The sequence below is a fragment of the Uloborus diversus genome, chromosome 6 (genome assembly GCF_026930045.1).
Source record: "Uloborus diversus isolate 005 chromosome 6, Udiv.v.3.1, whole genome shotgun sequence".
Lineage (NCBI taxonomy): Eukaryota > Metazoa > Arthropoda > Arachnida > Araneae > Uloboridae > Uloborus > Uloborus diversus.
The window spans coordinates 81,127,906-81,143,144 of record NC_072736.1 but is presented as its reverse complement, the minus strand read 5'-3'; the positions used below and the strand labels follow the sequence as shown (position 1 = coordinate 81,143,144).

General features: G+C 33.2%; 1 protein-coding gene across 1 annotated transcript in view; it reads left to right on the top strand.

Moving 5' to 3' along the window:
- Positions 1-15,239, top strand: part of LOC129223995 (adenylate cyclase type 2-like) — a 92,815-nt gene that overhangs the window by 12,329 nt on the left and 65,247 nt on the right. The window contains exons 3-5 of the mRNA XM_054858388.1: positions 2,727-3,083; positions 8,286-8,441; positions 14,152-14,297. Coding sequence (XP_054714363.1) covers positions 2,727-3,083; positions 8,286-8,441; positions 14,152-14,297 — 659 coding nt within the window. The remainder of the gene's footprint in view (positions 1-2,726; positions 3,084-8,285; positions 8,442-14,151; positions 14,298-15,239) is intronic.

Below are 15,239 nucleotides of genomic sequence, written 5' to 3'. Positions count from 1 at the left end.
GCAAATGATGGTTTTGCATCAAGGTCATCCGCCATCTTTCCGTGGTCAAGCTTTACCACTACTGACGGAAGACGTGGAAAAAATATTTTTATTTTTAAATGCAAAATAGTAGTTTTTTAGAAGGTTTTATCCCCGTCAGAAGCTTTTTGTCTTCTCTAATACCTGACCAAATTAGGTTTCATAACAAACTTTGTGTGAAGAATCCATTTATTGTCTTGTTCCTGCAATCAATATTAATTGAATGCGGGTTCTGTTACGATGCTAAAGGGCCATTCCACTTAAAAGCAGACATTTTGTTCCACACGTGACAGATCTATATTTCGTTTCAAAACGTGATCTAAGGCAAATTTTTTTGCCAAAGAAATGACACGTGTATGTGTGGTTTTATAGGTAAAAATATTAATTTGTTACATTTCTAAAATATTACTTTTGGCGAGAAATATAGAGCTGTCACGTGTGGAACAAAATATCTAATTTCCTGTGTTATGGCCCACTACTTGTATCTTTTTGAAATAATTTCTAGAAAGTAATTAGTGGGAAAGCAAAATACATGTAATATATTTTCAACTACAAAATCGAAAGGTATAGTGCTAGAATTAAGAACTCTGACGCTGATGTCCAAAAGTGTGTCCCACATGTGACAGGTAAACTTCATTCAAAAAACACAAATTTAAAATAAATAAGAAAAAAATTGCTTGTTTAGCAAATCACGCGAGTGAAGTACTTTCACTGGGTCGACGAATTTTTAACTGCCAGACATTATTAATTTGTGTATAGATGAAATTATAAGAAATTTAGTCCAAACTATCCCACACGTGACTGTGGAGTCACCCAAAATTAGAACCCCTATAATTGGGGGGCCTTTTAGCCCCCATATGGGCCTTACCCTAAATAGCCCTGCACGAAACATAAAAGAATCCCTAAAGAAATATGAACCTTGCACTGAGTCTCTGTCAAAGAGATAATAGAAAAGAAAAAATCCTAAGTCAAATGACATTTGAGGCTTTATTATTATCGGTCACTCATGCATTGGTAATTATAACCTTCAAGACAAAAATTATTCGAATCCAAGAACAAGATTAAAACTACAGTTGTTCGTTTTCTTACTTTTTTTTTTCCTTTTTGGGACAAAATATTTTGTTAGGGATCGTTCAAAAATGATGGCTTTCTTTCAGGAGGAATTAGTTTCGTAAAATTGCGGCAGTTTGTGACAAGAGATAGGGAGGGGCAACGAGAAATGTGACATCACACATACATTTTTTAGAACAATATGCTTTTGAAAAACAGCATCATGATATGTGACAAGTGAGGGAGGGGTAAGAGGGATTAAAAAGGGAAATGGGTCAAATTTGTTGGAAAAAATGTAATATTATTCGTAGGTAGAACCTTACCACAACACTTATTAGTTTTTAACAATGTGTGGAAATTTTCTGTAGTTCTCAATCAATTGTTACTACGTTGCAGTGACGGGCATTGTCAGGAAATTGTATAATTCAGATGATCGAAAGCTTTGTGTTATTAGATGATAGAGAGATTTTTATAATTCAGATGATCTGAAATCGAGGACTTCTAATAAACTAATGATCAGCAATTGAATGCTCATTTCTCGGGTGATTTCATAATCGAATGATCGGATATCGGTTGATTCTGATAATCGAATCATCAGCAATATTGGGTGAATCGCACGAGTGACGTTATAATCGAATATCGAATGATTGTAATAATCAAATGATCATCAATTGAATCTCGAGCTATCACTGAATGATGAACAATCGAAGGAACATCCCAAATGATTTCCAAAACAAATAACCCATTTGTTGTAGATTGAATTCAAGCTTTTGAATGAAGAAGAATATAGTCCAATTTGAAGCTTTTCAGCATCATATGAATTTCTCTAGAGAGTTAATGCAAGTCTTTTGAATCATACCTATCAGTGCTATCATACCAATACTGCTGCGATTATACCAATCAAATGGATGATTTGTCACCAAGTCGGATTTTATACCCTGTTGCTCGCTTTTGACTCAAAATTAGATGCTTCAGATCAAATTTGTTAACCATTGAACTCGTCGATCCTTATGCCAATAAAATAAACAAGGCTCTGCAAACAGTAATAGTGATGTTAATGCTTAGAATAAATTCAATAACAATAAAACAATTTATAGTAAGCATCAGTTCCATTGACTGAACTTTAAAAATGCAAACATAAATATGTAAAGTAAGATGGAACTTTTATGTTTTTTTTTTTTTTCTACCTTGCTATTTTGTCTATTTTACTTTGGGCATCAACTCAAATAGCTTCAATTGGCTTGATATCGCTGTTCCTGTTTAACACTGACGTAACTGCGAAATTAATTGAAAATGAGTTATTGTCGTCACTGGGGCTAAGTTGGTTACATCATTCGGAGGAACACTAACAGATCTGTTTTTCAACTTTTAGCCACCAGGGCAGTAACTCAATCTCTCATTGTATGAGGTAATGAATAAAATAATTTTGTACACTTGGTTCTCCTGTAAAATTACACGTTTAGCAGTTGCGCCAAAGTTCCTCCGGAGCAGCGATATGTAAAAGGTAATTTCCCTTTCCATACCTATCATTTCCTTTTCAAAACCTCTAGCAGGAAGATTCTGATATATGTTTTTTCTGATTGAAGTAAGTTATGATCAAAGTTCTCTTCATTTTAAACTTCTGCTTCTTCTCACTTAACATCAAATTGTCTTTCCAGAAAACATCACAATCCATCAAATTCCCCATAGCTCTAAGAACAGCTGTTACAGCGTCTAGTCTTGTTTTGTACATCATCAGTTATCAAGAGCGATGGTTTTTCAACTCCATTTCAAGACTGATTTGTTCCATATTAGTATTGACTATAACTGTAACTTCAGAGATGGCTACCAGTTTTCATAACTTAGCTATAGGAGTACCAGTCGGCCCACGCTTCATGGCATATCCTCTACTTAGCACAACAGTTCTATTGCCATTTCCTAAATGGTACCAAGTATCCATCGCCGCCATTGCTGTTCTTGTGTTGGAAGTCATCACTGTCGGTTTCAACTACGAATTGCAAGATGTTCTGTCATGGGTAAATCACACAATTTACTTAGAATATATTTTCTCTCTCCCAAGTTTGATTATTCTTATCTGTTGTAAAATTTAAATATCATTATAAAAATTTCGGACTATATACATATTACTATAAACTTAAAATTAAAGAAATATAATTAATAAAAAGTTGTAAATTAAAGCATAAGGTAAATTATTAGAAAAAGACTGTTTCACATTCTTGAATAGAATAAATTTTTTGACAGGAAAAAAAATCCGCAAAACATTTTCGCATCTTTCAGATCAATGTTTTTCAGCACAATCGGACTTAAAATAAAAATAAAAAACTAATCATGTTTAAGAAATAAATAAATAAATACCTTTGCGCTGAAAAGTAATCGTAAATTCTATAACTCAGAGCCAGACTGACGGAAGTCCAAAAATTTCGATTTTCCGTTTATTAGTACCTACATTTTACGTAGAAGTCTATTCTGCATTGAGCCATGTGAACGTCATTCTTTTTTTTTTTTTTAAATCCTTTTCAATTTTTTACCAGTGTTAAAAGGGCGCGCGTCCCATCCTTTGCACATGCGCCAGAAAAAAAAATTCCTATCTTCTGTAAAATTACCATAATGTGACTTACGTCCCTCTGGATCTGAAGTACAGAATTTAACAACGTACAAAAGTGCAACGAATTGCAAACTTGTGCTTTTTGTCATTACTCCCATCAGCTCTCGACTTTTACATTGAAAAAGGGGTGCCTTGTAACCCCGAAACATCTGTCTGAAATTGATTACAAATGTGTACCTTTTACGCTTTGTACTTGAAATCTTACTTTTTTAGAGGAGGGAGCTTGACTTTTCTCTTGAGCTTGAAGTAATCCCCACCAGGTATCCCGAATGCTTATTTTCTAGACAGAAAGCCATTCTACAACCGTTAAAAGTACTTCTTACGCATTCTGAAATATCTATTCACTTTTTTTCCGAAATCCGAAAATTGAAACCGGTAGAGGAGAAAATTGCTGACTGCAACGGCAAAGCGAGATTTTGAACACGCCGCACACTTTTTACCTATTCAGAAAATTATGATCTTTGCTGTTTTTTTTTTCTTTCGGAAGCGCTTTATCATCCTGCATCTTATACAAAAAGTTACATTGTAAAAGATTTCCTGCCTCACACGTTTGTGAATTTTACGGTACTTACCCGTTGCACATGTTTTGTTTCGGGAATATAAAGAGAGATAGAAATACTATCATTTCCCATGAAAGAACAACGTATGATGCATGAATTTATATTGTGGGATGTCGATGTTTTCCCCACCGATGTTTTAGGTTCAATGCCCTAACATCAATATTTAGCCTTCAATGTTTTTTCAATGTCGATGTTTAGTAACCAAAGATATTGATGGGATTTTTTTCAAGACGGTGAATTTTTTCGCGCATGAAATTGATTTTTGAGAAGCAAAATAAAAGAAATCAGCGAAGACTAGATGATCGATTAATGGGGTCGTTCCCGAAATTTTAATAAAAGTATTTTTTTAATTTTTTTTCTCTGAAGGAGCATGATTAAAAATATAGGATTTAACCATTTTAAAAATTATTTCACATAGTTTAATATTTTTCAACAATTATTTTAATCTGTGTGCAGATTCAATTTCATTTTTTACGCTTTTGTACATGACATCACAAGTAATAAAATGCCATTCACTGGTGGCATTAGCGCAGAATGCAATATTTAATTTGCTTCTTTACTCTTTACTCACATGTACTGACTACGATATGGTTGATATCAAGCGTAAAGCACAATGTTTAATTCACTTCTGAATTATCATAACCTGTAAACGTGGTAGACAGCAAGCATAAACATTCAGCGAGCCAGTGGATCACTTTGACGTCATAAAGATCCCGTCTTGTTTAAAAAATCGAACATTTTAAAAATTAATTAAAAATTAAACGTTTCGAAAATAAAACTTTTTTCTCGCTACATGTTATTATTATTTATTTATTTATTTATTTATTTGTTTGCTTATTCTATTAACTTTAGTGACTTAATGTAGTACTTTTGATTGATGGAAACAACCCCTTTCCTAAGAAAAACTAACTTTCTAAGTTAAAAATCGAAGGTGGTAGAGAAAGAAGAGAATCGTGCTATATTTTGATTTTTACCATTTGGTATATTTATAATTTTATGCTTAAAAAAATTACAAAACATTCACATGCAAATTTTTTTATTTTTTTAATTTTTACTTTTCCCCACCATGATAAGTTTTAATTCTAAATAGGGTAAAGGGACTAACGTATACATTTTACGAATAACGTATACATTAACGCATACATTTAGAAAATGTATACTTTTTTTTTTTTTGAAAAATAAGGTTTGAAAACATTCTGTTTAAGTTGAATGCGGAGTAGTAACTTCCCTATATACATATATTTCCATAAAGAAAACGACTAGAAAATACTGTGTTTGTGTCCACTGGTTGAGGTGTTCATTCTCTGGGTTGGGGAACTTTTTTTTCATTTTAACCCCTCAAGATATTCGATTCCGAACTATAAAAGTTCTCTCAAATTTTAAAAATAACTGCTTCTATCATTCAAAATTTTTTTTCTGTCATGTTTCAAACGTTACAATTTTTAACGATGCTATGAATTTTTGGAAACGAAATTGCGCTTTAGTGTTCATTCTTTGGTCGATCTACAATATAAAGGTTGAAAATACGCTTGGCTAAACTTTTGACGCATATTTCTGATTTTCAATGCGTAAAATACGCGTCTAGAGGCATTGAAAATGTCTCTGTTTGTAACTGTACCAAAAACAATGAATAAATAGTAACCCTATGATTATTTTTGTGAAAATACATTCATGATAAACTCATTAACAAGCGATTGTGACTTTTTTTTATGTAGAAATGAGTGTTCTGTAGTTAGTTCTCTCAAGACTTCCAAGTTGGGAATAAAGTTAACATTCTGTTTTTAAGTCACACTATCAATTGAAATATTACGTTCTATTTGCCCAGTAAAAGTAGTTAGATTAAGTAATTAAATTGTTATTTTACTTTAGGTGCTTGTGCGATACTGTTAGAAGTACGTATCTAAAGTTGCTACAAATAAGTTATGCCATTTAAATATAATTTGCATAATACTTCTATGCAATTCAGTTAGATATAAATTTACTCGAAAGCCTAAGAACTTTTTAAAATTTTGCTTGGAAAATATCACCAATTTCTCTTGACAAGTTTGTATTAATCAATAATTATCTCGTTTAAATGAACTTTTATCCATTCAAAGATATAATAAAGCAAATAGATAAATTAATAATAATTACATTAATTAATATATTTTTTAAATTTTTTGTGGACTTAAACATCAATGTAAATTCCAATCTAGAATAATTTTTGGAGACTTATGTATTTATATACGTTAAAAAAAAAACTCAAAGGTTTCAAAACATTGTTTTCTGGTTAACGCATTACTACTATCAACGTTTTAAAACGTCGATGTTTTTCCATCAATGTCGCTTCTCTATCCCTTCCGAACAATGTTTTTAAAGCAAACTTATAAAGAAAAAGAGAGTTTCCTTTTCGTGCTTTAGTGCAATAACATTTTATAAATCTAAGCTAACTTTCAAGTTTTTAAATATTGCGACCCATTTCGTCCAAGCTGTTATGACTTTTCTTATGTGTTTATTTTAAATATTTTAAGTTCACTTACATGGTTTGAACCAAATTTGGTGTATACGTCATTACAAAGAACATATCTTGCCAAAGTAGTTTTTATTGCTTTAAAGGGAACATATCATCAAATATTTCCTTCTAAAGCTCAAAAGTTTAATGTAGGTTTTCCCGAATGGGGTTGTTTCCTTCAGTAAAAAGTACAACTTTTAGTCACTGAAATTGATAGGATGAGTAAAAAAAATAACATAGACCCAGAAAATACTTTCATTTTCCCAACAGTTATTTTTGAATTAATTTTTTAAAATGTCCGATTTTGAAAAAAAGGCGTGGTCTTTATGACGTCACAAACGATGCAATTTGGCGCATCTTTCCTTCGCGTTTCTACGTCATGATAATGAAGAAGCGAATTAAATATTGCACTCTACGCTTGCTATCAACCATATCGTTTCCAATGCACGTGAGTAAAGAATTAAATATTTTTCTCCGTGAAAATGGCAAGACTGAAAGGCATTTCATCATTTGTGATGTCACACGACGAAAACGTAAACAATGAAAGCGCACCGATATAAGTAATTTTTTAAAAATATTAAATTTGAACAAATTATTTAAAAAATGGTCAGATCCTATATTTTTAAGCATGCTCTTTCAGAAAAAAATACTTTTAAAATTTTGGGAACGACCCCATTGCCATCAGTTTGAACAAAATTTTTTATAATTTTAAAACTAATTTTCAACTTTGATGACAAAAATCAAAGAATAAACATGATAAGAATGTTTGAACAAAGATGATAAGAATGTTTGAATGAAAATGATTAGAATATTTTTGCCTATACTAGGTATTAAAAATGCGTGCACGAGACGAAAAAGGGAACCCTTATTTTTTTCCCCTTATTTGGCGACAATTAAGGTGGTATATTTAAACGGTTTCCTACGCAAAGAGTCGAAACAAAAGGGGGCGTGGCTAAAGAGTGTGTGAACCTTGGATTTTTGAAACAAATTTGGTTCTGATTTATAATAATTTACAGTAAAAAAAAGAAAATGCTAAGTATATAAATGGCGTTGGTTCATAGCATAGTGTACCATGAAATCTCCGAAAATTGTTTGAACAAAATCATGAAATCATCAGTTTTGATATTTAGTTCAAAACTATTCAAATATAGCTTCTAATATGAAACAAAATCAGGGCCGACGAGAGGCCATGTCAGCCTAGTCGGAAACTAGGGGCCCGTTCCGGTTCCTAAGGAAGCCAATTCGAAATCGGAGTAGTATAAATTTGGCAAGTTTTATATGTGGAGGGGGCCCGACCATAAACTGACAAGGGACACACCTTGACTCTTATCGGCCCTGGACAAAATTTTCGACCTAAATGTAACAAAGAGGCAGTATTATAAGTTTTTTTTTTTTTTTTTTTTTTTTTGCAACCGAAGAAGAGAAACTAAAGAGCAAACGTGCGGCGCAGTTTCGGATACTTTTATTTTTACAAAAAAAAAAACATTCAAAACCCTTTTTGGGATTTTTAAAAGCATTTACCTATTTGAATATATGAATACTCATTTTGTTCCACACTTAGAAACAGATGTCTGCTGACGTTCTATATCATGTGACCCTGGCACTTTTGGGACTGTATATCCGGTTCTTGATGGAGTTCACCAACCGGAAGGCATTTCTGGATCGGCGGGAATGTTTCGAGAGTAAATTTCATCTCCAGTACGAAAAAGACCAAGAGGTAAGAACAGAGAAGAAATCTTTTCCCCAAAACAGATAGCTTATTTTTGCATTCGTAAAAATAAGCTTCCTCGATGTTTATTCAGCTTCTTTCAACGTATACAAAAGATAATAGTCTTATTTCAAAAACATGCTATTTCCTGCCGTAAAGATTTCTCCTTTTTTTTAAATTTTGGGCATGTTTTCGCTTGGATTAAGATGGGTTTCCCCTTGAATGATTCATCAGAATAGAAATTGTTTTACTGTAACTGTAATGCAGGGCGTCGGAAACTAGGGGCCGTCTCTTGAGAGCGCTGACTCGGAATCGGAGTAGTATAAATTCGACAAGTTTTATGGGGGGCCCAGCAACCAAATCGGCAAGGGGGCCACCTTGACTCTCGGCGGTCCTGCTGCAATGTGCTTCGACTTATAAATTAAAACAAAAAAGTCATCAACAAATTCAGAATTGTAGGCAAACATTTTTTCTTTTAAATATTTAAGATAAATTTATTTAAAATAGAAGAAATTCCGCAAAATGTTTTATCACCGTTTCCTATTACTTTGCCAATGATATTTACTTTTGTTCCCCTTTCTTCCCTTTTAATGCATCAGCAATTTTTTTATTTTATTACATCACTACTTCAATTTTCGTTAAACATGGAAGCATCTGTAGAAATTTTGATCTGAGGACCTTGACGTAGTCATCTTTGGCAGCTGGTTTTACAATGATATCACGACTGTGTACCATAATATTTTTTCTTGATTCTGTAGTGTTTAAATATTTTACTATTTTCAATAATATATTTATGCAAAAAGCAAGCGGCAAATGTAATGCAAGAGTAGGTGACACCTGGAGTCAGGGTTTAATTTCCAACAAAAGAAGTGCAGGAGCCCTATAATTTATACTGAACACAAATTCACACTTAAATGAAATGCGCGTACAAATATCATGCATAAAAATAATCGCACGTAAATAAATATTACGACATTACGGGAGAGTGGGCAAATTCTGCGAACTTAATTTTTACCTTAAATATTACCACCACACGTCTGATGTTTTCAACATGTGAAACATAAAATTTCCAAAATGTAGGAAACAAAGAGCTGAGCAATTGCGTTCTTTAAAATAAATTAAGATGTTAAAAACTAAAACTTGTATTACGCAGAATTACCCGACCCAATCGGACAATTCTGCGCACCTCATCTGCCTAAGAAGAAAAGGCACTAAAGTGAAATGTAAATGCAATTATCTTTGCTTATTTTCAAAATGCGAGAAAGTGCCTTTGTTTGTTTCTTTTGCACGTTTTAACTACTCAACCAAATCGATCATCATGAAATTTTGTATACTATACACGTTTTCAAGGGTGCAGAATAGAGTATAGGGTACCTTTTGTTCAGAAAAAAGTATTCCATGATTTTTATTCCAATTTTAAAGAAAATTATAGATTTGAAAGTATCTCATCGCAAAAAATGAGGCAGTAAGAAGCAAACAGATGTAAGTGGACATTTTCAAGTTTTGAGTAAAATGACTTTAAAGATAAGGTTCTAGGGTCGGCTTTCATTGAATTTTTTTTTCTGAATCATGCTGTTCTGCAGCACTTAGCAGGGATCTTAGTACTATCTTTTGCCCCAAGATAGGGGTTCCCCTAGCATTTGTGCTGGTTATCTCCAAATTTTTAATTTTGCCACTTACATCTCTTTGCCCTTCATTGCCTTATATTTGTTCGATTTCTGCAGCATGTTAAAGCCCTTAAAAACCTAATACGTATAAATGTATTTCATATAACTATAATGTTTAAAAAAATGAACAAAAAATGCACGTTTATGTAGTTGTTTTATTTAACGTTTTTGTAACATTTAAACGTACTTTAAATATTACTTTAAAAAAGAACTTTTCAACTCCGCAATATGATCCCCACCCCCACTCCCTCTCCTCAAAAAGAAAAAAAAAACAGTTTTGTTAAGTTCTTGTTGAAGATTTTTGCAGCCTACTGGTCAATTATTTCATTTTCATGCAATATTTTTAAAAGTCAAGAAATCTTCTGTATAAATTTCTTTACAGATAAAAAATAAAATATGGGAACTTTTTTTTTAACGTTTAACCGTATGTTTTCTGTTTATATTCTGAAAAACATCAAATCGAAACAGGGAGAAGTAACGTCAACGTCAAATGAAGTCGGTTTTAAATTTTTCAACTGTAATAGTGGGATTTTCTTCAAAGCAATTTTTTAAACATAATCCTAGCGTTCGGAAATATATCTGAAATAGTTATTTGAATCTAAAAAAATTCTTTTAACTTAATGCAAATATAAATGAAACTATTAATTTTAGAAACCTTAATAAGGTAGTTTTTTCCCCTTGAAAAACAACTCAAAACCTCTAAATAAGAATTGTAATTAAGATTTTACAAGCGTATGACATATTTTCGTCCATTAAAATTAATTTTTTTCTCAACAAGTATAAGAAACTCCTAAGTTTACCCAATAATTTCCATATTTTAATGACCTTGCATCTTATTTTATCTGAGGCGGCAAATCTTAATTTGAAGCGTTTTTAACGAAAATTAATTAAAACGGGAGGTATTTAGTGCAAAGCTCGAAAGATTTCCATTTCATAATTGCTAAAAATATCTATCTATGTGCTTCGTTAAAATCTGAATCAAGTCCGGTTTATTTTTTTTTTCTTATTTTAGTCTATTAGTTCGAGTCCACATATCCCCTTTTCTTTTTCTTTTCTGCTCGTTTTTAGCCTACTTTTCCAGTAAAAGTCAGAGAAAGAAGAAAAAAGCATAAAAGAAAGCTTAATGCATCTTGAAAATATTGCAAAAAACAAAAGAAAAGTCAAAAAAAAAAAAATAATAATAATAATAATAATAATAATAATCATTACAATAAATGTTGCAATTTTATTTTAAACTACGGAAGTTTTTAATTTTATATTGAATAAACCAAGCGAAAAAGCATACATCTAATGGCCTACAACTGTGGGCCGCACTTATTTCACATTGGCAATTTTTGATGAAAGGGGTGAAAATTGTTTTTCTGCTTCACATATAAAATTATATTTTTAGCACGTAAGGATTTTTGCAATTGGAGGCATAAATCTAGGACAAACGGTTGCGAAAATAAAATTATCGCAGGTTAAAACGGAACACCCTGTATATAATAAAATGTTTTCAAATTCCTTCTATTATGAACATCTTTAAGAAAGTTACTGGACTGGAAATCAACCAGTTCCACTAAATATTTTGTAGCCACATTGTTGACTTCCACTTGACTAAATAATTGAAAAGAATGTTTAAAAATGATTCGGAAGAAGGCTTTCAGTGGCGCCGACTCCATGGGGCCTGAGGGGGCCCGAGCCCCCTCAAAAATATTATTGAGGGGGCAGAGCCCCCCCAATAAATCAAGAAAATTATTTGTTATATTATGCTTTCTAAACTCATAAATTTAACTTTTATTTTCTTTGTTTGAAGATAGTTAATATTAGTTACCTTGTAAAATACATTCAGTAATGAGTTAAATAAATAATTATTGCGGTAGTAAGCAGGTTAACTGAAAACAAATGGTGTGAATAATGATAGTGTTACGGTGTTGCAAGCACACTTAGAATTTGTCCCAGTTCGCGAACTTACGGATCAAGTCAGTTGCTGGTGGGCAGCGCTGCGACGCGCTCATCTAAGTTTTGCTGATCTGGAAAAAATATACGAGAGTTTGATTTGTCTATTAAATGGGAGGCGTGATAGTTTTGAATACTTTTGGGTATTGTGTTTAAAAGAAAAACCTTCACAAAATGAACAAATTCAACATCCTTCGCTTCCTCAGAATCGACGTATACCAAAGAAGTATGAAAACAATGAAGCCAGCGCACCGCACACTTTCAAAATCCCAAAGTACTACAAGGCAAAACATTGATGAGGTTTGCGAAATGGCGCAATCTTGCATTATTGGGCGATTTACATCAACTGGACACTGGACTCCCACAGGTCATTGCAGTTGAACAAGAGTGCTTACTTTTATTAAACAGAGGTGAAACAAATTTTGAAAAATCAACTGTTTTTCAAAAATGACCTAGACATTGAGAGACTGCGTTTACATTTGAATATGTTAGCCGATATCACTAATGAAAAAAAAAACTGGTCTTAAAAAACATGTGTAAATTAAGTTACCATTTTACAAAAATACTGTGCATGTTTGTATTTATTTTTTCCCTTTTTCAAAGTCAAAAAATATGTTTCAGGCTTGTCGAGTTTTCGGGGTTCTAATGTTCATTATATAACTTTAAAATGCTTTAAAACTCACTGTTTTTCATCTCAAATTTAGAAAATTTCCCGCTACAAGACTTTCCAGTATGACCCTCCCCCCCTCCAATATTTTTTTTTTTAGTCGGCGTCTCTGGGAGTGCTTTTCTATGCAAGTCAAGTGATGCCCTACCTTTTTCAATGCCTAGCTACGGCACTGTACGGCTCCCCGTAAAAAAGAACAAAAAAATGCCTCTTACTAAGACAAGTGACATGATCTAGTTGAACCAGAAAATTTGTATACAAATTTTTAGATTGTTTTACTTTGAAAACGCCATTTCACATTTGTTTGTTTAAATTATACACACCGGAAAATATGTAAATTGGCATTTTCAAGGAACAAAAATCTGACTTTTATTGGGGGGGAGGGGGAACCTCCTAAGTCCCTGGTGATGTCTAGCCCCCCCCCCCAATAATTTTTGCAAGTCGGCGCCCCTGAAGGCTTTCATAAAATATTTTCAAATTCTTTCTATTGTAAACGTCTTTAAGAGAGTCACTGAACTGGAAATTAATCGTTTTTTTCCATTTCATATTTTGGAGGGACATTGTTGATGTGTAATTGAAAACATTCTTATTTCCATGGCACATGTCTTAAATTCTTGAAGTCGGCTTTTGTAATTCTCAGTTATACATCTAATTCCTTTATGAATTCATGGAGAGGAAGAACCTGAGAATTGTGCTGCTTATATGTGTAACTTTAATACCGTAGAAGCAGAGAAAATGTTTGAAAAATGATAATAATATTCACGACTTTAAATTTAAAGAGTTGTAATATACTTTAAAAAGTATACCTGTACTTACACCATACTCAATTTTATGAATTTTTACGTATTTGACGAAATTTAGACTATTTACGAGTGAAAATAAGTCCCGAAGCCTATAGGTCTGATTGTAGTCATATATTGAATCTGAATGTATAGCTTCGTTTTTGCTTCGACCAAGGACTTTCCAAAGTATCCCGTTTGGTTCACTGAACTTGTTTAGGTGAAAAAGGATCAATGAATTTAGAACGCGAGACCAGCAAGATGCAAATAACTTGACTTGACCTAATGGCCAAAAGACACCTCCTTGTGACTGGAAAAGAACAAAGGACGTATACCGCTGTAGGAAGGTAAAGGATAGTATCTACAGTAATGGGTTTTTGAGATATTTGGAGAAATACGATTTGGATTCTAGACTAACAATAGGGAAATGTTCGAGTTTTAAGTTTTGTATTGTGCTTTATTTTCAGCAGAAACTAAAGAAGCAAGCTTGTACAATAAAGCTAAAGTGTAGTAGATGACGAAAATGCAAAAAATTCAAAATAAAATATTTGCAGTTACTCCCCTTTAGCTTCCCACGGCAGTATAAGATTCAACAACTATGCACCACACTATAATTACATCAAGTGTTTGTTATGAACTTTCTTGCATCGTTTTTTTATCATTTCTAGGAGCGTCTTCTCTTGAGTGTTCTGCCAAAGCATATTTCCGTTCAAGTTCGAGAAGGAATTCGCGACGTAATTCGAAGGATTCATCTGGACCCGATGCCGCAAAGACCGTTTACGGAGCTTTTCGTTGAAAAACATAAGGATGTCAGGTATGTTACAATTGGTCCTATGAATGCATTCGAAAACCCGTAATGAACAGAAATATATAAATGACGCTGTAGTAATAGGCGACACCATTAGCAGATATTAAGCTGTACGCGGAGAGAGAGAGAAAAGTTCGTCTGTCGCAAATCAAATGCATATGAGACTAAAAAAATCTATATATTTTTCCGATATTCGAAATTCAAATAAACCTTAGGAGGCGTTGCAATCTCTGGCTAATGGCCGTAGTGGCCTGATCGGTAAGGCGTCGGACTTGTGACCAGAGGGTCCCGAGTTCGATCCTGGCTGGATCGAAGATCACCGTCTTCATTAATGGTGACTGGTGGCCGTTAAATATGCTCGTAGTCACAAAGTCCTCCAAGTAAAACGATACGTCTGAGGCTTCTGGATCAAAAAATCAGAGCTGTCTTCAGGGTCCCATCCAACTGGTTAAACCACAAATAGTAGTAGGTACGGGGGGACCCTAGAGTGAGAAGTGAAAAGAAAAGTCACTGGCTAATGACGGTTGAAAAAAGGAAACCCAGACCAATCCAATCATGTTGGACATGACCTCTCTAATGAGGCTTCTACTTTGATTGCTCAAAATTGAAATACTGGGGGGTGCGAAAATTGATGGGTAAAAACACCAAATCACCAATTCTGTACCTTAGATCAGGACTGACGTAGGTCTAAAAATTGCGATTTTTCGTTTATTAGTGCTTTTGTATGTAGAAGTCTATTATACGCATCGAGTCATGGGAACATAATTCTTAAAAATAATCCTTTTCAATTTTTACTGGGGTTAAAGGAACGCGTGTCCCATCCTTTGAATGCGCCAGAAAAATGTTTTTCTTCTCTCCTGAAAAATTACTATAATGTGACTTACGTCCTTCTGGTTTTGAGGTGCAGAATTTATCTCTTGTCTTAGAAGGGAGGAATAGAGAGAGAGA